The sequence below is a fragment of the Pygocentrus nattereri genome, chromosome 14 (assembly GCF_015220715.1).
Source record: "Pygocentrus nattereri isolate fPygNat1 chromosome 14, fPygNat1.pri, whole genome shotgun sequence".
Lineage (NCBI taxonomy): Eukaryota > Metazoa > Chordata > Actinopteri > Characiformes > Serrasalmidae > Pygocentrus > Pygocentrus nattereri.
The window spans coordinates 40,725,321-40,749,373 of NC_051224.1; the positions used below are offsets into that span (position 1 = coordinate 40,725,321).

Below are 24,053 nucleotides of genomic sequence, written 5' to 3' on the forward strand. Positions count from 1 at the left end.
TGGTTCCATTGACTTCCATTAAAAGTAGAGTAGGTTTTTAGCTTCTCCTGTAAAGTCACCGTTTTGGAGATGCGAGGTTTTCTCCCGACAACATGTTGTTTTGTTTGTGTAAGTGTGAAATTATGTTGTAATTGAACTCAGCAGATTTTAATCAGTCTCGAGTTGAAATAAACATCATAACATTGTCACTTTTTACTTCCAGTTGTTGCTCCTGTTCAAATCCTGTTAAATATCGCCACCTGCTGGACAGAGCGAGCTCTAACAAAACCCCCTCACACGCGCTCTTATCTGCAGTCCTGCAGCCCTTGACCTGAGTGGTCAGTTAAACTGTGAGCCACACCTTCTGGTCAGAAGCTGATAATATCAGCCCTGCGTTACTCTCCAGCTGCAGTCTGTGCATCACCCATATGGAGAAATATATCCCAAATGAATTTATCAAACTCAACGTATGAAAGCGGCCAAAAATGTATGAGTTAAATACGTTTAACTGCATTTATTAGTATTGATTATTATCTGACTGTGATCTGCACTGTACTTTACATTAACCGTGTACGTCTGCAGTCAGACTCTCACACACAGTGTACTTCACATAAACAAGATATCAGATCAGCCCTGCATTAAACAGAGTATCAGTACCTACAGCCCTCGCTTCTGTCCTGCTAAAGTGCATTAGACAGTATTTTGGCTGTTTTCATACAGTTTCTTGTATGATGTGTGTACACACACACACACACACACACACACACACACACACACACACATATAAATATATATATATATGACCAAGTTATTGTCCTCGAGACTGAACCACCACTTGACAGCTATACACACACACACCAGTCAGGCATAACATTCTGACCACCTCCTTGTTTCTACACTCACTGTCCACTTTATCAGCTCCACTGACCGTATAGCTGCACTCTGTAGTTCTACAGTTACAGACTGTAGTCCATCTGTTTCTCTGATACTCTGTTACCCTGTTCTTCAGTGGTCAGGACCCCCATGGACCCTCACAGAGCAGGTACTGTTTGGGTGGTGGGTCATTTTCAGCAGTGCAGTAACACTGACATGGTGGTGGTGTGTTAGTGTGTGTTGTGCTGGTCTGAGTGGATCAGACACAGCAGTGCTGCTGGAGTTTTTAAACACCTCAGTGTCGCTGCTGGACTGAGAACAGTCCACCAACCAAAAACATCCAGCCGACAGCGTCCTGTGGGCAGCGTCCTGTGGGCAGCGTCCTGTGGGCAGCGTCCTGTGGGCAGTGTCCTGTGTCTGTCTTTAATGGTATGTAGCACTGTTTTGACAGTATCAATAGAACCACATTCTCCATCATTCTGAAGAGCTATTTCACCATGTGAAAATGTATGGAACCGTCCTCTTCACTAAAGAACCCTTGATGGACTACATTTTTAAGAGTGTACTATACAGAGGCCTGTCTGCTGAGTGCAGGTAGCTTCGTCTCTGTTGTCTCTTCTGTAGCTGCACTGTGGTCACGTCTGCGACTTCAGTTCCCTCCAAAACTTCGGCTCTTATCTTCGTGAAGGTTGTTATCAGGAACATGGGCACTTTTCTGTCTTGCAGTGTCATTGTGCTTTTCTCTGAGGATCAGTGTGCAGCGGCTGCGGTTCTCTCTGCATGTAAGTAGCTAAAAAAAAGCCAACAAACGTGGTGAAATTTTGCTTGTGTGATTCTGTTTATCAGCCGAGCTTAAAACTCTCTTAAATGCGCTGAGAGAAATCAGCCGAACTGCAGGCTCAGTAGTCAAACAGCCTACTGTCAGACACCTGTGACTAAGAGAGACATACAAGAGAAGAAATTATGTATATTCTTAATAGTATGTACATAGTATTTAAATAATAATAATAATAATAATAGTATTTGTGCTTACTGGTGAACTGTAAATGCTCTATCTTACTGTTGTGTCACTGAAAGGGATGTTAGGGAGAAAATTGTATTATATATGATTCTAATTCTAATCTAAAATGCCTCCTTATCCACTGCATTGCCATAATATTTCACTTTCTTATTTATTTAAAGGTATTTAAAGGTACAGAGCCCCTAAGGTGGCTAATGTTATACAGTGATCATTTTTAACACTGCATGGCCACAAATGACTATATTAACGCCACAGATTAATATATTAAGGCCAGAAACTTATTTGTGTGCTCAGTATATGATTTTGAATATTATGTACGCCTTGTTTATTGTTGTTATTATTATGACTTATTGTCATACTGTGCCGGTAGGAACGAAACATCTGATGCCCGTTTTACCCGGCGGATTATTTTAAAAGGACCATCAGTGGCCCTGGAGCGCTATTTTAGCTAGCGCTACTTTCAGCTCTTAAATATTGTGATTTTTAAAGCATTAATTCGACTTTAACGCGTATGTGGAGCATATTTGACAGCGTTGGGTGTCGGAGAGGCGGTTTCTGGGTGACGAGGGTCGCGGAAAGGTGGAAAATATGGCTCGACGGGCGAGCGGGCTGCAGTAGAAGTTAGCGACTGTGCTAAGCTAACGTGCTAACTGGCTCGTCGATCATCCGCGAAAGTGAACGTTACGGATTATTTTAGGGCTTCTAGCGACTTTCTCGCCCCTCTGCGGCGACGCGTGTGCCGGGAGGCTGCTTAAATGTGCCGGTCAACGCTCGGGGCTGGTGTCAGCTGTGTTTGTGTGCTGCGATGAGTGGGTGTCTGTTGTGCCCGAGGCCCGTTTCTATGGAAACGGCTGTACGAGTCAATAAGTGAAGGGCGTTAGGAGGACAGCAGCAGCAGCTGGACTGGTGTCCGTCTGGTCCAGGGTTCTGGCTGGGTAAGACCTCTCCTCTCTTATATTTCCATCTAAAACTTCATCAGAGCTGGAAAAAACATCTTAAATCTAACCAACACACTCAGCATCTCTCACTGATTCAGTGTCACACGACTGTCTAAACTCGGTTTCAGTGTTTTCCTCATTTCAGATTTACATTTACAGCATTCGGCTGACGCTCTTATCCAGAGCGACTTACAGGTTGATCATTTTTACACAGGGAGCTGAAGGTGGTGTTAGGAGTCTTGCCCAAGGACTCTTATTGGTATAGTGTAAGGTGGTTACCCAGGCGGGGCACTGAACCCCAGTCTACAGAGTAGACGGTAGAGGTGTTACCCACTACACTAACCAACCACTACAACTCATTTAATCCAGTGAATGGGGCTGAAAGATTCATTTTAAAAATTGAATCTAAGGGAGTGCAAACTTTAAATCGCGAGAGCTGCATTTTCTATTTTATTATTATTATTATTATTATTATTATTATTATTTGTTGGTGGTGGTGTTGTATTCTACATTATAAAAAAAAGGTCTTAACTTTTTTTTCTCCCGGGTGTGTTTTGGTTTGTCTGTCTGATTTTCCATGAACAAATCGTAAGGCAAATTATTGAGTAACTGCATGATATAAATGCAAATTTTTATTTTTTTAAAATTGATTATTTATTTATTTATTGTAAAAGCTCCTCAGATTAACAGAACGTGTGTTTTATGATCTCCACACGTCGCTATATGCTCACAATTTACTGCTGAGAGCCAAAAATCTGCGCCGCTCTTTGTGTTGTTCTCTAAAAGTGATGTTTCCAGAGCAGATCACTGAAGAGACGCCGTCTGTTTATAGTTTAGAGCCCAGATTTGGGGAAAAACGGGTCGACTTTCAGTAGAAAAACAAACTGAGTTCAGCTTCTTTTATTATAAGGGTTTAAAATGACGTCACCGTCTATTAGACTGGAGAGTAGAGCTTCAGCCTCACACGACGCCCAGCTTCTGAATGGAGCTTATGGAATATGAACGTTATGAGGAACATGATGGAGTGTGGTTTGGAACCAAAGGTGGTCCAGAGGAGCTTAAGAGGCAACCATCCTCTGCCCCCCCCCCCCCCCCCCCCCCCAGCCTTTCTGTGTGGATATCTGAAGTTTATTCCTGCGTCTACAGAGAAAAACTAATTTAAAAGAAAAAGATTTTACTGTAGATTTAAAATCCAGGACAGCACGGTTGTGCTGGATTATATCTGTTTCTCTCTGGGACTTATTTACTTGTTTACTAAACCTGCTGTTTTTTGTTTTTTTTGTTTGTTTTTACAGGACTGCTTCACTTTTAATGTAACGACTGCTTCACTTTTAATGTAAGTTAATGGAACCAGACATTTCTCCAAGTAATTTGTCAGAAGAAATTTGTCAATGTCAGAAGTTCAGATCCAAGCTTTTCTTCCAACAACAGCGATGTGTAACTTTGATAGACTGGTTAAAACTTCTGATGAACATACTGACTTTATTGGTCAGTATTGTAGAAGAAGAAGTGATATTGTGCCATCTCTTCAGATTCAGACCAGATCACACGTCTTTGTGGAAAATAATGATCTTATAAAACTTTAAAGCTGTAAACAAAACGAAAACCTGCCTGGTATTAAACAGGAGGCTTCCACTTTCAGATCTTAGCATTACCACGTCACAAAACACAAAATATCATAAAGGAGAGGTTTAATGATTAATAAAAGGTATAATTTGATTCGATATGAGACACTGGAGTTTGATATTACAAACATAAGCCCTGTTGATGTTTCCATTTCCACTGTAGTAGAGCATTCAGCTTTGTAAAAAGTACAATATTTAAAATAAAAGTTGTCTTTTATGGTGTCCTGATCACACTTTTGCCATAAGCTCGTGCGTTAGTGGCCGCAGGCGGGTCACAGTCCAGTGCAGTAGGTTGTATTGATGCGTCTCTACTGAAAATGCCATTCTGTTTATTGAGGTCGGAGCTCTGTTAATGCCTGGCAAACCTCTCGGCTGTTGCTGTAGTGAATTTCTTTTGTGTTTGTTCTGCAGACGTTGTCATTTTTCCTCCGTGGGACGTGTTGAAGGACCAGCCATGGTGCTTAAAATCTTCTTCCCCAAGTGCTGCAACACTGCCGACAGCGGCCTGCTGGTGGGTCGCTGGGTTCCGGGCCAAGACTCAGCTGTGGTGCTCGCTGTTATCCACTACCCCTTCATACCAGGCCAGGTGAAGAAGTATCTGAGCCAAATTCGGGACCAGACCCAGGTGGACCTGACCGTTCTGGGCTCGTGGAGTAAGCCCAAAGACGGGCAGGAGGGAATGGACAGCTTCTTGAAAGACCTTAGCACCATTTTCCCTCACTCACGTTGGCTTCAGCTGAGTCGCGAGAGCGGCAAGAGAGCCTTCACGTGCCGGGTGGTGCAAAACAACGGGACGCCTCCGGCTGACCAGGAGGGCGATGAAAAAGTAATCTTCATTCATTACGACCAGAGGAAGGTCATGCTGTCCCAGCTCCACCCGATCCAGGAGAAAAGCTCTGAGAAAGGGTCTTCAGAGCTGCGCGTGGTGTTTCAGACGGTCGCTCAGAGCCAGCCCCTGTTCTTTCTCGACCGGTACGACGAGGGGCCTCTGAAGCTCACGCACTGGCAGTCCGAAGGCAGGGAGGCGAGCATCATCGTCGAGCTGCTCAAGCAAGCGTCCGTCCCGCTTTGCGTGGTTCTCACCTGGCTGGTGTCTGTGTGGCAGTGGCTGTGTAGCTTCAGGTGAGACAGCACCAGTGCATACACGACATGGTAAATTTACAGGAACCCTCTGCAGGTTCAGCAGGTCCAGGCTTCTATTTCTCAGAAATACTCAGCTGTTTATTTATGCTTTGTTTATTTATTCATGGCTCGGTTAGTTCCTGGGTTTCTGGGCCACAGTTTGGTTTGTATTGCAGTTCAAGACACGCAGAACCCAAAAAAGAAGACTTTTCAAAAAGAGAACGACAGAAATACCTTTTAAAACTTCATAATGTAAATATCAGTAAGTGGAATAAAATATGTAAACATCAAGTTCAGAGTGATTGTACCAATCGGCAAATATAAAAATGTGAACAGCAAGCGAAAGACCATTTATTGACTATTCAGCCAATATTTACTTTCTTTTCTGTTTTATTTTGTACAACACTTTTTACACTAATATGCCAAACTATGCTTTATTTACATTTTCGTGACCTTTATTTTACATACAGATCAGGGAAATATACACACTTCAGTACAGATACACGAAGAAACTACTTAAATACAGAAACCAATTACATTTACTTAGTTAATGTCCACAACTGGTGGATGAAGAACACGAACCATGTATGTGAGTTAAAGTCGAGACCCCCAAGGTAAAATATTCCTCCAGTAAAAGTAGAAGTTCCTCCCTTTAGACCTCCACTGGAGTAAAAGTACTAAAGTATTTCCCTTCAAATGTACTTAAGTATAAAGTAAAAGTACTAAAAGAGGAATTCTGGCTCTGATGTCCTGTTATCATTTTTATGACCAGACTGGCTTCATGAACTCATTTCAGGTGAAAGTCCTCCAGCGTCTCTCTTGGTAAACCAGTCTTTTAATAGAAGGTCATTAATTAGTGACGCTGACGTCTATTAAAATGATCAGAAGCACAAAACACTGAAGGTAAACAGTTTCCATCAGGGAGAACCGAGTGGCTCTGAAATCACTTTTTACACACAAGCAAAGTTTCAGTTTCAGATTTATTTACAACTTAGTTCCAAGTTTAAGTTGAATAAAAACTGGCTTTAAACTCAGGATCACAGAAGAGCTCCTTTACTATGTTGATCTGTAGGCGTCTGTTCATAAACATAAACCAGCCCAAACTCATTTACTATAAAATGAAATGGTGTTTGTAGAAATTCAGAAAAAAGCCGCGTCAGTCTCGACTGCATATGTGGACATATTTCTATATTGAGCTCTATTTACACAAAGTTAGGTTAGTTCATCATTTATGTTGAACAGACTCTCCCAAAGTTTTACGCTGCTGCGCTGACGTTGAACCGCGTGCTGCACTGGGTCGGTATGACCAACAGGTCAAAACCAGCTCTAAACAAAGTGACCGCTGGGCCCTGATTGGTGCTCTGGCTTTGCGCTTCTTTCGTTTTGACATGTTACGTTTTTATACACACAGAAACCAAAAGGAACGACAGATTTCTCAAAATGTAGGAGGAAAAAGTCGGATATTAGACTCTGAAATGTAGTGGAGTGAAAGGAAAAAGTCCAGAACGGAGAAACTTCAGTACAGATACACCAAAAAATACTAAAGTACAGAGACTAATTACATTTACTCAGTTACTCAGTTACTCAGTTACTGACCACCACATGGATACATGTGCCGTGACCACATGCGTCTGTGTGTGTCTGTGTCATCTGAAGAATGATCAGCCGAGAGTGAATCTACAGTGTTATCTGTATTCGCTCTCCTGCAGATGTCTCCATACGTGGCCAGTGCAGTTCATCTCAAGCAAGCTGTCTACCTGTGTTCAGTCGGGATACCGGACGGACCACTTTCAAACTGTTTTCTCCACCAAGAGAGCCACAACGCACATAGAATTTATGAGGTATGTAATAACACAGTAAAGCTTTGATGCCACTTTAGTTGCCAGTGAAACTTTCATGCAACTTTAGTTGCCTGATGAATTCTAAATTGCGCTTGATATAACGTAAAGCATCCTTCAACTCACTTCATACTCAGCGACAGCTGCAAGTGTCTCAACTTCCTAAAACAAATTTCATGAAACAGTCAGATCTTTCAGAACCTTAATATATACACCAAAACGTCAAATATAGAGTAAACATCCATAAATATGTAGACAAAAACAGAACTGCAGCCTTAGAACAGGAGTGGCAGCTCACAAAATTATATGAAAATGCTGCAAATATGTAAATTATGCCTTCCGGATGTCAAGAACGATGTGATGTATTAAAAAAAGTACAAGTGCTTGAACACGTTGCATGCAATTTTGATTGTTTTTGAATTGTGTAACTGACTAGTTGCACAGAAATGATATTTCTTGCAACTGGTTAGATGACGGTTGCACTGTGTAAGCACTGGCTTGTTTGACGAAGTTGATATGCTTGCAGCTGCTGCAGCACAGGACACCTAAATTGTGCAACTCAAGTGCAATTTAGTTGCATGAAAGTTTTTTTTTGCACCCAAAGTTGCATGTGTGTTTCAACTAATAAAGCCAGCAAATACATTATCACACGCTTTAAGTAATATATTTTCATGCCTCTAAACCAAACTAGGCTTATTTTGGAGTGGTGTGCTGTGCTTTTTTCCCTCTTAGGAAGGCAAATATTTTTGTGTCCTTCCTTTTGGACGTAGCTCTTGGATTGCTGCTGATCTCCTGGCTCTACAGAGAGAATCGTATCAGCCAGCTCGCCAATACTTTAGTGCCAGTTGCTGACGTAAGTAGTTCTACACTCACTACACAATATAATACTTTCTGCCTTGATAGTGGATTACAGGGAGATTCACTCGAAGGAGAGATTCACTCCGAATCTTCTGTGGTAACTCTCAGTATGATGAAGCAGTCAGAACCAAAAATACGGTACATACCTCGACGGGTGTGTAATCGATTGTGCCCTGTACGTTTTTCGGACGGCCTCCACCATGAGATGGGATCAGTGATCCCGTCGTTTCCAGTTTCCGCACCATCTTCGGAATAACGCTCTTTAAGGGTACGTCACGAGCACCATATTTCTTCCTAAGCTCATTTTGACATCGCTTAAACGAATTGGTGAGCCAAGAGGTTCGCACCATGAAGACGTGCTGCTAAAGACTCTACGCCACCATCCTGATGAGAAGTCGAGTGACTGAGTGAAGGGACAGCGAGACAGCTGTCCGACGCCTACGTCATCCCTCCGACGCAAGGGCATCCCGGCTTGTTCAAAGCTCCATACGCTGCACGTTGCACTTTGTTTTGTTCAGATTGATTCATCCTAGTGAGATTTATTACAAAACATTCTGGGCCTCTTTCGCCCTAAAGCACCGATTTTCACTTCCATTGTAAATTCACTTCCATTGGCACAGGTGTATAAAACCAAGCCCCTAGGCCTGCAGACTGCTTCCCAGAAGAGTTGGAGCTGTTATAGCTGTAAAGGGTGGGCCGACATCACATTAAACCCTATGGATTAAGAATGGGATCTCACTCACGTTCATATGCGTGTGAAGCCAGACGACCGAATACTTATGGAAATATAGTGTATCTGGCATACAGTCGCTGAATCTAGCTTGCAGCTGGCAGACGGGGCACGGTGGGTCATACCCGTCGTTCTGAAGTACTGGAAGCTCTGCGCCTCATCTGATCCACGCATGCGCTGTAAAAAGCGGCTCATTGGGTCCACTTAAAGAATTACTTCATGTAGTAACAAGTAAATTAACTAGTTTTATTTAACCTAAATAAACGATTCTTTTAACCAGAGTCATTTTTTGAGTTGAGTCAAACTAGTTCAACTGCTTGTTACCACATGAACTAATTTATTAAGTAGATCTAATTTGTACAGTGAAGGCTGAGCAAGAGACACAGACTCTCCGTCTTTCCCCCGAGGCCAGTTCAACGGCTGCGCTCCCCACTTTCTGCTGAGTCTTTTCTCTTTTCACCTCAGCAACAGGTGAAGCAGCGCACTCGCCTTTACTGTTGACGTGCTTGTCCTGTTTACAGATGCTGTGATTTGTCCCCGTCGCCCCCCTGAGTGCTGAGTGTTTTACCGCCACAGTAACGTGAAAACGCACTTTGAGTGTGCAGAGTTTCGTTGACCGGGCGCGGCCGTTTCTGGCCTCACAAAACCAGTTAAACTACACAAGTGAAACCCTGGCAGTCTGTGGTCAGTTTACGTTAAAATAGGGTTTTCCGCTGTTTACGTTTTTCAGCATGTGGCTAAGGAGCTACAGGAGCTGCTGGAGTGGCTCATGGGCGCCCCTGCTGGACTGAAGATGAACCGTGCGCTGGACGAGGTGCTGGGGAGATTCTTCCTTTACCACATCCATCTGTGGATCAGTAAGTTTCTGTCTGTTGTCCTTCTGGTCTGTATATCGCTGTTGTCGGAGCAAAACCTCGTATCTCTGTTTTTGTCATATTTCAGTTTTTGACATAATTTAAAAATGCCCGTTGTCCTTTATAGTGTGTGTCAGTTTCATGATGAATGGGCTAAAAGAAACAGCCCAAAAAAGTCTGCTTCCGCTGACCTGCGTTAAGAGTGTGTTTTTTCCTTCTCCTTCGGAGATACGGGGTTTTGTTCCAACAGCGGCAATATTCTCACCAGAGAGGTGGCAAAAATGTAACATCACAATATTTTAAGTTTTTCACAATACATGATGTAATAATATATGTTATTTCCTGATATCACAAAAATGACATACTGTCATATTGCCCACTTCTACTTTACCAATAAATGCTTAGTTTTGTAGCTACTGCTGTGAGCTTTTTGTCAGAATGTCTACACCATGAGCGCAGAGAGTGGCCACTATAACCTGACTTTATACTGAGAGGCTCTCACTGTGGTAGATGTTCACTCTGGGTTTGGCGGTTGCCAGGAGACGGTACTTGTCTGACTGCATTGTGCCGAGTGTAAAGTTTGGTGGAGGGGGGATCATGGTGTGGGGGTGTTTTTCAGGAGTTGGGCTCGGCCCCTTAGTTCCAGTGAAAGGAACTCTTAAAGCTTCAGCACCAAGAGATTTTGGACAATTTCATGCTCCCGACTTTGTGGGAACAGTTTGGGGACGGCCCCTTCCTGTTCCAACATGACTGTGCACCAGTGCACAAAGCAGGTCCATAAAGACACGGATGAGCCAGTTTGGTGTGGAAGAACTCGACTGGCCTGCACAGAGTCCTGACCTCAACCCCATAGAACACCTTTGGGATGAATTAGAGCGGAGACTGTGAGCCAGGCCTTCTCGTCCAACATCAGTGTCTGACCTCGCAAATGCGCTTCTGGAAGAACGGTCAGAAATTCCCATAAACACTCCTAACCCTTGTGGAAAGCCTTCCCAGAAGAGCTGAAGCTGTTATAGCTGCAAAGGGTGGGCCGACATCATATTAAACCCTATGGACTAAGAACGGGACGTCACTCAACTTCATATGCGTGAGAAGCCGGACGAGCGAATACTTTTGGAAACAGTGTAAATAGCATCTAATGAAATACCGTACACCAGATTGTGTCAGGGCCGATTAACTGAGGTGGACGTCTGGTTCCTATCACCACCACTATAAACAGTTCTGACTCTCAGAAGAGACTCAGATTTTCTTTTTTGTTTACAGTGCTGACCATGTCTACAAATTATATCCACTTTATTTACCACCCATAACCACCAGTAATCCTAAACATCTTAGTTTTTACATGTAACGTTAACGAGGTCGTTATGAACCTGAAAATTACATTTCTGGGGGAGCTATTTTGCCTGTGCATACCCGTGTCTGCCATGCGTAGATTAAAATAAGGGGGTTAAAATACATTTTGAGCTAAAACGTCATCACAAAACTATCATAATGTCTGAGTCATCAGGCAGCCTATATTTAAACATTTCATGTAGGAACTTTCTGTGAGGGAGCGTCTAGAGCCTGACGTCTGGTTCCTATCACCACCACTGTGAAGTCCAAACCGCTCTGAATGAGTTTGTTTACATCTCAACCATGCCGGTATACAGGCTTACTGAAAAATCGGTGGAGTTCTCCCTTAAGAACACGTCATGAATCTTTTTCTTAAGACCTTTCTCAAAGAACACATTTCAGAGCAAACTTGGGAGGATCCTGGTGATTGAGGCCCACTGTTCTTCTTCAGGTTTCTAATAAATATTTTCTTTTTTTGGTACTGCGTGTTAGTTTAATTCAATATATAAAAATTAATTTCATTTTTTGTGTTTATTTTGAGTGCATGTTAAAGGTCATACGGTTTGGATGGTTTGGGTGCAAGTAAATGATCTTTTCATTTCGTCATTTACAACATTATACAGCGACACAGAACAAAGATCCTTATAGTTTCTCGTTATTTTAAATGGGATTTTTACCCATTCAACCTGGAAACGGCGAAGAAAACACGGAACGATTGCATGCACAGTTGCAGGAGGGTAATAAAACTGTTTTCCTGCCAGAGTACAGCCGTCTGGAGCACTCTTGGGTTTCCCATATGGTTCGTTCATCCTTTGTGATTGTCAGTATGAAGAGCAAACGTGTGTGTGTGTGTGTGTGTGTGTGTGTGTGTTAAACAGAATAACTCCCCATTCAAATACAGATGCCTTTCAGGAAGCCCAAAACAGCTGGCTGGCTCTGTGAATGTGGAGATGATGTAGGCGAATTTCTCTTGGGCAGATGTTGGTTCAGCTTAGAACAGACCTGCTGGAAATGAATGGAAGCTAATTAGCTGTTTACTCCACACACGACGTGCTCACGCCGCTGTCCCACCTGTTTGTGTCCTCAGGCTACATCCGTCTGATGTCTCCCTTCATCGAGATGATCCTGTGGTATGTCGGACTCTCCGCTTGCCTGGGTTTGACCTTTGCCCTTTCGGTGCTCTCGGACATAGTGGCCCTTCTGACCTTCCACATCTACTGCTTTTATGTGTACGGAGCCAGGTGAGCCAACGGTGTCGGCACAGCTAGCCCGGCTTAGAGACATATCGTGGCATTTGACAGTGGGGTACCACCACCTTAGCGGCGTTTTAGGGGGAATTCCTCTGATTTTTAACAAATAATTCTGCATAGTTCAGTGCAGGGACATATGATCAATCACATTTATGAGTTTAATACCACTTTAATGGCTTTAAATCCAGCTACAAAACGCACGCTGAGACCTTAAAAAGCCGAATGTCGCTTGTTTAAAGTCACCAAGGTGCGTTTTATAATTATGGCTGATATTTCCAACCAGCAGAGGGCAGCATCTGTTCTGTTTTAGCTTGTCTGAGCTCATTTTTGTTTGTTTAACATCTTGACTAAAAAACACTAAAAAAGCTTTTGTGCTTATATACATTTAATTTTCACGCCTCATCTTAGTTCATTAAAAACTCTCTCACTTTCTCTCTGCAGGCTTTACTGTCTGAAAATCTACGGCCTGTCCTCCCTCTGGCGTCTTTTCCGGGGTAAGAAGTGGAACGTGCTGAGGCAGCGTGTGGACTCCTGCTCTTACGACCTGGACCAGGTACTGACCACCTGCTCTGCTTTGACCGGAGACAGGAGAGAAGGTTAACCCCTTAACTTCACAGGAACCCTCTGCAGGTTCAGCAGGGCCAGGCCTCCATTCCTCAGAGATACTCAGCTACTTATTTATTGTTGAGGTGTAGAAGTTCCTCTTTTTCATGGCTCGGTTAGTTCCTGGGTTTCTGGGCCACGGTTTGGTTTGTATTGCAGTCCGAGACACGCAGAACCCAAACCAGAAGACTTTTCAAAATGAGAACGACAGAAGTACCTTTTAAAAGTTCATCTTTTAAACAAAACAGCCTAAACAAGTCCAATAAATGTAAATATCAGAAGGTGGAATAAAACAGCAAATTTAGGGTGATTGTACAAATCAGAAGGGTCAAAAACTCCAACAAAAGACTGTTTATTGACTATTCAGCCAGTATTTTATTTTATTTTATATTTTATTTTCATAATAACACATAAAATACACATAATAAAGGAAACACCAGAGACGTTTCTAATAAAAAATGCATTTTAGAAAATGCATCAAACCACACGCTGTCCATCAGGGAACATCCACTAAAATATAAAATTTAATTCTATTCTATTCTTTTCACAGTGACCTCAGAATAAAGTCGGTCACACCAGTGACGTCAGCTAGAAGCTGGTCAAAGGAGGTCGAGTGACGTCATCGGCGTGACTTTTATTTCAAAATAAGAGACGCAGTAACACCAGTGACTCGACTCCTGGGGGACTTTTATTATATATTTAATAATGTGTAGTGTGTGTGTGTTCGCTGCTGTGTGCGCGATGTTTCACTGCGGAGGTGAATTTCCCTGTTGTGGGATTAATAAAGGATGACTTTCTTCTTTCTTCTTTAACACCGGAATACAGGTCGCGTAACTGCTGAGGGTTCCCTTCTATTTGATCTCGGTACAAATGCATATTCAGGTTCTTTGTCTGTGCATAAACATATACAGAAAAGGTTCATCATGTGTTTTTATTCTTTCTGCAGCTCTTTATTGGCACTTTGCTCTTCACAATCCTGCTGTTTTTGCTGCCCACCACTGCCCTGTATTACCTGGTCTTTACACTGGTGAGTGATTTAAAAGCCGATGTGGATTTAGAGCTGGAAGATAAATCGCTTTTCTGTCAAAATTGCAGAAAGAGTGTAATTTACAAACCGAAAGACCTGCAGTTTTAATTATAGCCTGAATTGTCAACTGGCAGTTGAGTGTTTTAACATCAAAGCTGGATATTTTGGTCAAAATTACAGCCAAAATCACAGGCCTGGATATTCATTTAGATATCAGCAAAACCTTGTATCTCCAAAACTTTACAGGAGAAGGAAAAAACACACTTTAGTTTTAATGCAAGTCAATGGAACCAGAATTTCTTTCCAAGTCATTTTGGGCTGTTTCTTTTGGTCCATTCATCATGAAATTTATACACAATGTAAAGAACAACAGGTATTTTCAGACCATGCCAAAAACTGAAAAATGACAAAAATGGAGATGCGAGGTTTTGTCCCGACAGCAGCGATATAAAAAAGTTAAATCACAGTCACGATATTGGTCAGAAAAATCGCAATCCTCAAATCGTCCAGCCCTGTGAGGCTCGGAGTCCTGAGATGGAAATGAACATGAAGTCATGACTTGGGTCGTGGTGGGTCAGCACAATGCTGAGTGGTGCTGTTTTGATGTGGTTGCAGCTGCGCCTGGTGGTGGTGATGTTCCAGGGGCTGATTCATCTCAGCGTGGACTTCATTAACTCCTTTCCCCTGTTCGCTATGGGACTCCGTGTGTGCAGGCCCTACAGACTGGCAGGTGAGTCTTATTAACACTAACACGAGCTTTTCATTGCAATATGGAAAACCATAACTGTTCATCAAGGTGTGTAGGTCCTTTCCATGGATACTCAACCACCACCTTATTGTTGTATTTACTGTTTTAACTGCATCCATGCTTTTCAGAGGGAGTTAAATTCCGAGTACTGAGCGAAGAGCCTGGCGCTCCTCTGCACCTGATGATGGAGGTGAGGGAAGACGTGAAGAGGTTGTTGCTATCTGCTATATTAGTAATCCAGTAATGTACTAAATAAGTGGGTAATCAGAGTTGAGCTTAAAATGAACTTTTCTGAGCAGTAAAAATATTTAAACGACTGCCTTTTACGCTGTCAGACAACAACAAGACTAACAGAAATGGCCCAAAAGGAATTAGGAAGGAATCTCGGACATTAACAGTTGGCTTTTTCTCTAAAGTTGCAACATATCAGTTATCATATAATATACGATGCTAATTATCACTTTTATATGACAATAAAATAAAGTGAATGAGCCCTGAATATTGTAACAAATGTACTTTAATAACGGCGATTCCTTCCGCCAAAAAAAGTAAGACCCCTTTTGTCTAATGGAGCCATAAAACTGTTTTCCAGATGAAGCTGAATGTGGGTTTGTTCCAGTCAGGCTGTGAAGCATTTCACAGCCCACCTCGTCTTTCCTGAATTGTATTCTGTTCGTTTCTGGCTGGTTCCAGTTTGTTTAGTTGTTCCATCACAGCAGTCGACTGATGCTTCTGGTGCGTTCACTTGTTTGGGGTAGACAGACAACAGCAAACCAGATGTTTTATTGTTTTCACAACTGAAAATACTGCCACTGCAAACAGCGACCGTCTGCAGACTGTGGTAGTAAACAAAGCGTTCCATCAAGAGGTCAGTTAGCCCAGCTTTCTATGTCGACCACAGCGGTGGAAACTGGACGCTGATTTCTTTGTAGCTGTGGATGACCAACATCTCATTGTTGAATTCCAGACAAACCCAATATTATATTACACAAACACAGGGCATCCTCCTGTCCTCCTGTCCTCCTGTCCACACTGCCGTGTGCACTGCTTTTCACCGGTAATGTCACCGTAGGTGTGGCTTCGTGCCGTTTGGCTGGAGTGTGGAGTGTCGCCCCCCCCACAAACTTATTATTAGATCAGTGGCAGGTTCTGCGGTCACTCTCTTCTTCAGTATCTGACCAAACCGTCTCAAACATTAACTTATCAAGCTATCGATCTTATTATTTAGTCATAGCCACTGCTTCCCCTGCTTTTCCCGTTCCTGTACTTCAATATTATTTCGATAATAATGGTAGAATCTTATTCTCTGTTAATTTTGCTCGTGTTATTGTTTGCTCTCCGGTGTCGTCCAGAGGAGGATGGGTTCCTCTTTTGAATCTTGGTTCCTCTCAAGGTTTCTTCCTCTTACTCTTAGGGAGTTTTTCCTTGCCAGCAGCCACGTTTACATGCAGCCTGATAATCTGATGGTAATCCGAAATCAATCAGAATAGAATACGTCCATGTAATACACCACAATCGGAATAGTCAGGTCCGATTGAGGCCTTTTCAGAAAACAGTATCTGATTGATCAAGGTGTGTAATTCTGTAAATAATCCGTAAATAGAAGAATAATATCTGTGTAAACGCCTGTTTCCGATTACATTCCCTATCGGAAAGTTTCAGTCCGTTCTGCATGTGCGTCGCGTCACAGTGAGAGTTTATACCGTTCAACACGGCGGAGCAGAAACTGGTCTGCAGAGGAGACGAAGTTCATGCTCTGATCTTTAAAAGACGGCGGTGGGACGGACGTCCAGCTTATGCGTCTCAGAGCACGACGTCTTCCTCTCGGCCTTCTTTAATAAGGACGTGTGAAGGACGTTTTCCTGAGTCTGACGTCATTTTAAAGCAGTTAGAAACACAATCACTGCTCACTGCTGCTCATCTCACTCTGACTGGACTCGCGTGATGTTCGCTGTCATGGTGACGTTTACACTAAGCGGTTCTCTACACATGCACGTAATTTGGGATCGGATTACTTGTAGCGCGCATGTAAACGGAGATTTTCAATCAGATTGTTGAGTAGAGTGAGAATAAACACAGTGTTGCCCTTGGCGACGCTCATGGGGGCACGGAACCAGATTTTTCTTTGAAGGTGCTTTGTGACAGCGGTGGTTTGATTTGACTTGAATCTAATGTGTCTGTTTTTGTATGTGCTTAAATAATAACATTTGGCTGCAGCGTACGTCATTTCTTAGCTCAGCGGCATGGCAGTTATTCTTCAAACAGATATTCCATTATTATTTGTAATCACAGATAACATGTATAGAGGCTTCTCTGTAACCGTTTAACAGGATGGTCCACTGTAGATACGTTGTAGATGTTCAGTCCATCTTTAAATAACATTCAACTAAATCTATTAAATACAACTAGTGTTAATTTTATATTAAATTTATATTAAAAAACCTTAAACCTAACCATAATGTGCTTGGTCCTCAACTGAGTATCACCAGAAAGTCTGTTGATAATTTAAATATCTGTAGATCATCTATAGGGGACTGTCCAAATAAAGTGGTGTCATAATGAAGTTTTATGCATTTATTTTAATCTGTTTCCTCTTCAGATAAACCCTCTGAAATTCAGCTCTGTGCTCCAGGGCTACCGGACACCCACCTACAGCTGCTACCCCAGGGACTCGTGGGCCGCCCTGTGCAAAAAGCTTTTCGTAGGCGAGCTCATTTACCCCTGGAGGCAGAAGAGCACCAAGACAGACTGAAGCAGCAAAAGGCACAGCTGACCCCTCCCATCCCCCGGGCGGACAGCATTCACTGCCTGGTGATGTAGTGACAGAGGATTAAAGGGAAATCACACGTATTTTTTAGAAGTTCTGCACAATTCAGTGGTCAGATTCATTCAGAGGGTTTGGTGTGAAGTGGTCCAGACGTCTTTACAGTGGTGGTGATGGGAACCAGGCGTCGCCATGACTACAACACAGATATAGACACTTTATTTACCATCCAGAATCACCAGAGAACCTACACGAGTCTTCTGAGCTTATATGGAACGTTGATGATGGAAAACAGTGGAAAATCTGGAATAATGAGTTTTCTTTGGGGACTATTTTGCCGCACAGCCCCCTGCATGTCTCCCTCCACCATGAATGGAGTTGAAGTTCTCTAAACTCTCATAAAACAGCGTCTCAGTCATCAGGCAGTGAATTCAGAACCAGTTCATGTAGGAACTTTCTGTAGGAGCTTTTAGAGGGACGTCTGGTTCCCATCACCACCACTGTGAGGAGCTTTTAGAGGGACGTCTGGTTCCCATCACCACCACTGTGAGCAGTTTCACACCAAACCGCTCTGAATGGCTTTATACCTTAATCATGTAATTATGCAAACTAGTGGAATTCTCCTTTAAAAGAGGTTCAGTGAGTGAAGCTGTCTAAGCCGTCTCTTCTTCAGGTATTTCAACTCAAGCTGCACTGAGTTTTAGTTGCTTTTTTTTTATCCCGTATAGAAATAAACTCACATAAATGTTGAGATCATGATTATTTTTTTAAATGATTATAAAGATTAATATTAATGATTGATCGCTGACTAACTTTGTAGTTTCTACGTCTTCTGATGATGATAAATGTGCCATTTTTTAAAATAATAAGCAAAGCCATCGAGTCATTTGGTTCATTTTGACAAATGTCCCATTTGTATGTGGTCACAGTGTCTCTTCTGTACAGGGTTTTTGGGTAAAGCTGCACATATAATGTTGCTTAGGCCTTTGTAAACATCGTCACATCTGAATTCCTGTTAAATAAGAAACTGGACTAAATTTTGAAGGTCACTGCAATGACCTGTGTGCCAATCACTGTTCAATCATAGTTGTTGTGTAGTTGTGGTAATCAGTGAATCAGTATTACTCATAATAATCCAGCTAAAATGACCTGATTGTGAATTTGTATGTTGTTTGTCATGAAGAGAATTCTTAATGAATCCCCTTTTGATTTATATTTGCTGTCATTCCTTTGTTTATGCTTGTTTATAAAACGAAAAGTTCCAGTAATAAAATCTGAGCCGTTGTAAAATCCGTGATGTACCACAGCTGTGACCGCCTGACCGCCTCACAGCAGCTGACCTCTGTATTACTGTATTCAGAAACCCTTCTGCTGTTACCGGATTAATCGCTCAGAGCACCGACTGTAATGAGTGCGTATACATGCTGGATTTCTGTAGTTATCCGATTATTCAAACGGCCATGGTAAACATCTTACTCCGATCTGGAAATCTGATAGAGAGGCTGGATTTTAGCTCTGTTGTCAGATTTCTCAGTGCTGTAAACTCTCACTCTGATTTCTTTTGGATTCCTATCAGAGATCAGACGGTGGACGTCGTGAGACACAGCAAAACACTGTTGCAGCAGCGCAGTAAACGCGTCGATCAGATTACTGACAAAATCCGATTTTCTGCAGTTGTCGGATTATTGAGTGCCTGTAAACGCGCTGATCGGATTACTGACAAAATCCGATTTTCTGCAGTTATCGGATTATGGAGTGCCTGTAAACGCGTCGATCGGATTACTGACAAAATCTGATTTTCTGCAGTTGTCGGATTATTGAGTGCCTGTAAACGCGTCGATCGGATTACTGACAAAATCTGATTTTCTGCAGTTATCGGATTATTGAGTGCCTGTAAACGCGTCGATCGGATTACTGACAAAATCTGATTTTCTGCAGTTATCGGATTATTGAGTGCCTGTAAACGTGTCGATCGGATTACTGACAATCTGATTTTCTGCAGTTATCGGATTATTGAGTCCATGTGAACACGCTCACTGTTGAAGTGAGAACCTGTTTTTGTTTAAACGGAGGGGCTGAAAATGTGTTTTATTATCTAGAACCAGGCTGGTCAGCTAGCCAACAGGCTACAACACAGCAAACAAGCAACTATCATTAAATCACAAGCTTGAATTATTGCATTAACGCACGGCAGGAATATTTAAATTCCTACGTAGTGCACCATGTAGGGAGGAGGGAGCCATTAGAGATTCAGCCCAAGCCTGGGAAAAGTGGCGTCGTCAGACTGGCAGACGACTCTCGTGGTGATTTGGTGACCAAAAAGTGTTTATAAACTTAAAGTATTTGCGTTAGACAGTGCAGTGTGATCGCACGATCGTTGACGGACTAAAAACGTTTAAAACTCATGAAATGTCAGCAGTTTACAGTGACTGGCGAGCGAACGGTATATTCCTATATCATAGACCCTACTCTTCTCCTCAATCAGTGGGCAGTGGTTGCCCAGCAATGATACAGGAGGAACTACAGTTCTTGGTGGAATGCCTGTTTATGTAGGTTATTATTAATAATAACTCATTAGTATTCATAATTATCTAAAATATTGTGCATTTTAATATATTTTATGTTGGCCGCCTTTTTATAAAAGCCATAAGCCGCTTGAGGCAGTGGGTTACTGCGATTCGCGTTGGGCCGGAGAGCTTTATCACCCTTCCCCGGATAAAGTCGCAGTAAACCACGGCCTCTCAGGGCTTATTACTTTTTTATAAGTACAGTCAAAAGAAAATTTGTAAATTTGGTGTGAATTATTTATTTATTATATTATTATTATTATTATTATTATTATTTACAGTAGTGATGGGAACCAGGCGTCGCCATGACTACAACACAGATATAGACACTTTATTTACCATCCAGAACCACCAGAGAACCTACACGAGTCTTCTGAGCTTATATGGAATGTCGATGATGGAAAACAGTGGAAAATCTGGAATAATGAGTTTTCTTTGGGGACTATTTTGCCGCACAGCGCCCTGCATGTCTCCCTCCACCATGAATGGAGTTGAAGTTCTCTAAACTCTCATAAAACAGCGTCTCGGTCATCAGGCAGTGAATTCAGAACCAGTTCATGTAGGAACTTTCTGTAGGAGCTTTTAGAGGGACGTCTGGTTCCTATCACCACCACTGGGAGCAGCTCTGACTCGCTCACCAAACCGCTCTGAATGACTCTGTTTACATCTCAACCATTTAATTATGGGGAATTTTAATCTTCAGTATTTAAACACACAAACTAAATAGTTTGAATGCTTGTTTGCCCTCACTGTGTTGTTCTGCTCTCATTTATTTGCTTGTGTTTGCATTTACAGTCAACACAATGTGAGCATGCAGACAATCCCACAGAGCCTCGTCCACCTTCAGGCTGGTTTAAAGGGCAAACGCAGGAGTTTTCAGGTGCCTTTCATTCCTACGCAATTTATGCTAAATAGATTATGCTAAATAGTTTCTGTGGCGCATCTGTCCTTGTTGGTTTAGCTAATGGACTGTAATAACACAGGTCAGTTGTATTTTTCCAGGCGTAATATTTAATTATATACTCGAATTTCATGAAAACTATGATTTGGAGATGGGTAAGATGCTCCAATTGAAGTCCATTATGCTGTCACTGATCGGAATGTTTGTTAAAAACAGAGGCAGGTTTGTGTTTTTAATAGCTTGTACCGAACGCCACACAGGGTCCAGATGTCCCCCTACGTCCCATGAGATCCTCACGTTGCTCTGATCTAGACATGTAGGCACAAAGACTTCATACAGCAATTTGCATTTTAATCTGTTCAGGGAGGTTTATCCTTTAATGTTTCCCTCAAAGTGCCGGGACCTCTGGCCTCTTAACCCCTCCACAGCTGTCATGTAAACAGCTCCCAGTAATGGATGAAAATAGAGTTTGTGAGTCTTTTTTAAACGCGCGCTGTCAGATTGTGTCCGTCTGTTATAGCAGAACAACAGAGCTGTATAATGTAGTTATAACAGAACTCAACAGTGAAAAGGTACAACCAGCGCAGCTCTTACAACACATTAATCAGCATTCATGGATGGATGGATGGATTGGTAGGTACGTAGGTAGATGGATGGATGGATGGATGGATTGGTAGGTACGTAGGTAGATGGATGGATGGATGGATGGATGGATGGATTGGTAGGTACATGGATGGATGGATGGATTGGTAGGTACGTGGATGGATGGATGGATGGATGGATGGATGGATTGGTAGGTACGTGGATGGATGGATGGATGGATGGATGGATGGATGGATGGATGGATGGATTGGTAGGTACGTAGGTAGATGGATGGATGGATGGATGGATTGGTAGGTACGTGGATGGATGGATGGATGGATTGGTAGGTACGTGGATGGATGGATGGATGGATGGATGGATGGATTGGTAGGTACGTGGATGGATGGATGGATGGATGGATGGATGGATTGGTAGGTACGTGGATGGATGGATGGATGGATTGGTAGGTACGTAGGTAGATGGATGGATGGATGGATGGATGGATGGATGGATTGGTAGGTACGTGGATGGATGGATGGATTGGTAGGTACGTGGATGGATGGATGGATGGATGGATTGGTAGGTACGTGGATGGATGGATGGATGGATGGATTGGTAGGTACGTAGGTGGATGGATGGATGGATGGATTGGTAGGTACGTAGGTAGGTGGATGGATGGATGGATTGGTAGGTACGTAGGTAGATGGATGGATGGATGGATGGATTGGTAGGTATGTAGATGGATGGATGGATGGATGGATTGGTAGGTACATAGGTAGATGGATGGATGGATGGATGGATTGGTAGGTACGTAGGTAGATGGATGGATGGATGGATGGATTGGTAGGTATGTAGATGGATGGATGGATGGATGGATTGGTAGGTACGTAGGTAGATGGATGGATGGATTGGTAGGTACGTAGGTAGATGGATGGATGGATGGATGGATTGGTAGGTATGTAGATGGATGGATGGATGGATGGATGGATGGATTGGTAGGTACATAGGTAGATGGATGGATGGATTGGTAGGTACGTAGGTAGGTGGATGGATGGATGGATGGATGGATGGATGGATGGATGGATGGATGGATATGTAGATAGATCAATAGATATGCACATGGATGGATGGATGGATGGATCAATAGATATATAGATGGATGGATGGAAGGATAGATCTATATATATATATATATATATATATATATATATATATATATGGATGGATAGATCAATAGATATATGGATGGATGGATCAATAGATATATGGATGGATGGATCAATAGATATGGGGATGGATGGATGGATAGATTGGTAGACAGACAGACAGAGGAGTTGGGAATATCACCTAAACATCTGTTTGATGCCTGTTTGATGAAGAAACTTTATATATCAGCTTCGTACTCCGATATTTAAACCGCACCCTTTACACTCAGATTAAAACACGTAAATGAGTCGGACGTATAAAATAAAGCAGAGCCGTTTCAGACATGCCTGCGACGTCCCTGCGCGTCCCTCACAGAAAGCCTGACCGGTGGTCCGTCCTCCGTGGTGGAGACTGATGTGATGAAGTGCTTCAGGATCCTGTGATTTTCCATTACAGCCAAAAGAGCATGATGCACTTTCACAAATCAATCAAACCAATCACAGCACACCGTCCACTAAACCCCTCCCCTGAGTGCCGAATGTCCAGCTGGAACTCGGCCAAGCGGTCAGACGCAGATGGAAATGGTCATCTTTCCTTTTACAGACTTTTAAACGACATCAACAAATATAATCTCTGAACAAAAAAGGAGTCGGGTTTCTGATCTGACGCGCTAACCTCAAACTAATATGGTAGCCCCATGAAAACAACAGTGTGTGTGTGTGTGTGTGTGTACACTATATACATTATATACAGTATGTATAATGTGTGTGTATATGTATGAGTGTGTATGCAGTATGTATAAGGTATGTATGTATGTGTATACAGTGTATACATTATATATGGTATGTATGTGTGAATATGTATGTGTGTATATAGTATATACAGTATGTATGTATGTATGTGTGTATGTATATACATTATATATATAGTATGTATGTATGAGTGTATATACAGTATGTATGTGTATGTATATAGTATGTACAGTATGTATATACAGTATGTATGTATAATGCATGCATGAGTGTGTATACAGTATGTATGTATGTGTATATAGTATGTACAGTATGTATGTGTATGTATATACATTATATACAGTAAGTATGTATGTATGTGTATATACAGTATGTATGTATGTATGTATACACACATAAACCTGGAAATAAAAAACAATACACTTCACACTTTTGAAATATGACAGGAAAGTAAAGTAAAATATGAAAGATGTGTTGATGATTCTGCGCCGTTTCTGGGCTGCAGTTGATCCTGAGCAGCGCGCGGCCGGAGCAGATGAAGGT

General features: G+C 42.3%; 1 protein-coding gene across 4 annotated transcripts; it reads left to right on the plus strand.

Moving 5' to 3' along the window:
• Positions 1-1,616: 1,616 nt before the first annotated feature.
• pigq (phosphatidylinositol glycan anchor biosynthesis, class Q) lies at positions 1,617-17,808 on the plus strand. 4 transcript variants are annotated; one of them, XM_037544516.1, is made up of 12 exons: positions 2,299-2,808; positions 4,107-4,147; positions 4,848-5,558; positions 7,268-7,399; positions 8,129-8,249; positions 9,715-9,841; positions 12,258-12,411; positions 12,862-12,973; positions 13,970-14,050; positions 14,666-14,780; positions 14,927-14,988; positions 17,398-17,808. In XM_037544516.1, the coding sequence occupies exons 3-12, from the start codon at positions 4,891-4,893 to the stop codon at positions 17,548-17,550; spliced, it is 1,725 nt and encodes a 574-aa protein (XP_037400413.1). In that variant the 5' UTR covers positions 2,299-2,808; positions 4,107-4,147; positions 4,848-4,890; the 3' UTR covers positions 17,551-17,808. The 4 variants fall into 4 exon arrangements, with proteins under 4 accessions (XP_017573815.1, XP_037400413.1, XP_037400414.1 ...); XM_037544517.1 differs by having other exon boundaries at positions 4,107-4,124; XM_017718326.2 differs by lacking the exons at positions 2,299-2,808; positions 4,107-4,147 and adding an exon at positions 1,617-1,634.
• The last annotated feature ends 6,245 nt before the right edge of the window (positions 17,809-24,053 follow it).

Bases quoted from the DNA above. Each gene is read 5' to 3' on its own strand.
- pigq (XM_017718326.2), top strand. From the start codon at position 4,891: ATGGTGCTTAAAATCTTCTTCCCCAAGTGCTGCAACACTGCCGACAGC. The intron at 5,559-7,267 runs GTGAGACAGCAC...GCTCTCCTGCAG, and splicing joins CAGTGGCTGTGTAGCTTCAG to ATGTCTCCATACGTGGCCAG. The intron at 7,400-8,128 runs GTATGTAATAAC...TTTCCCTCTTAG, and splicing joins ACGCACATAGAATTTATGAG to GAAGGCAAATATTTTTGTGT.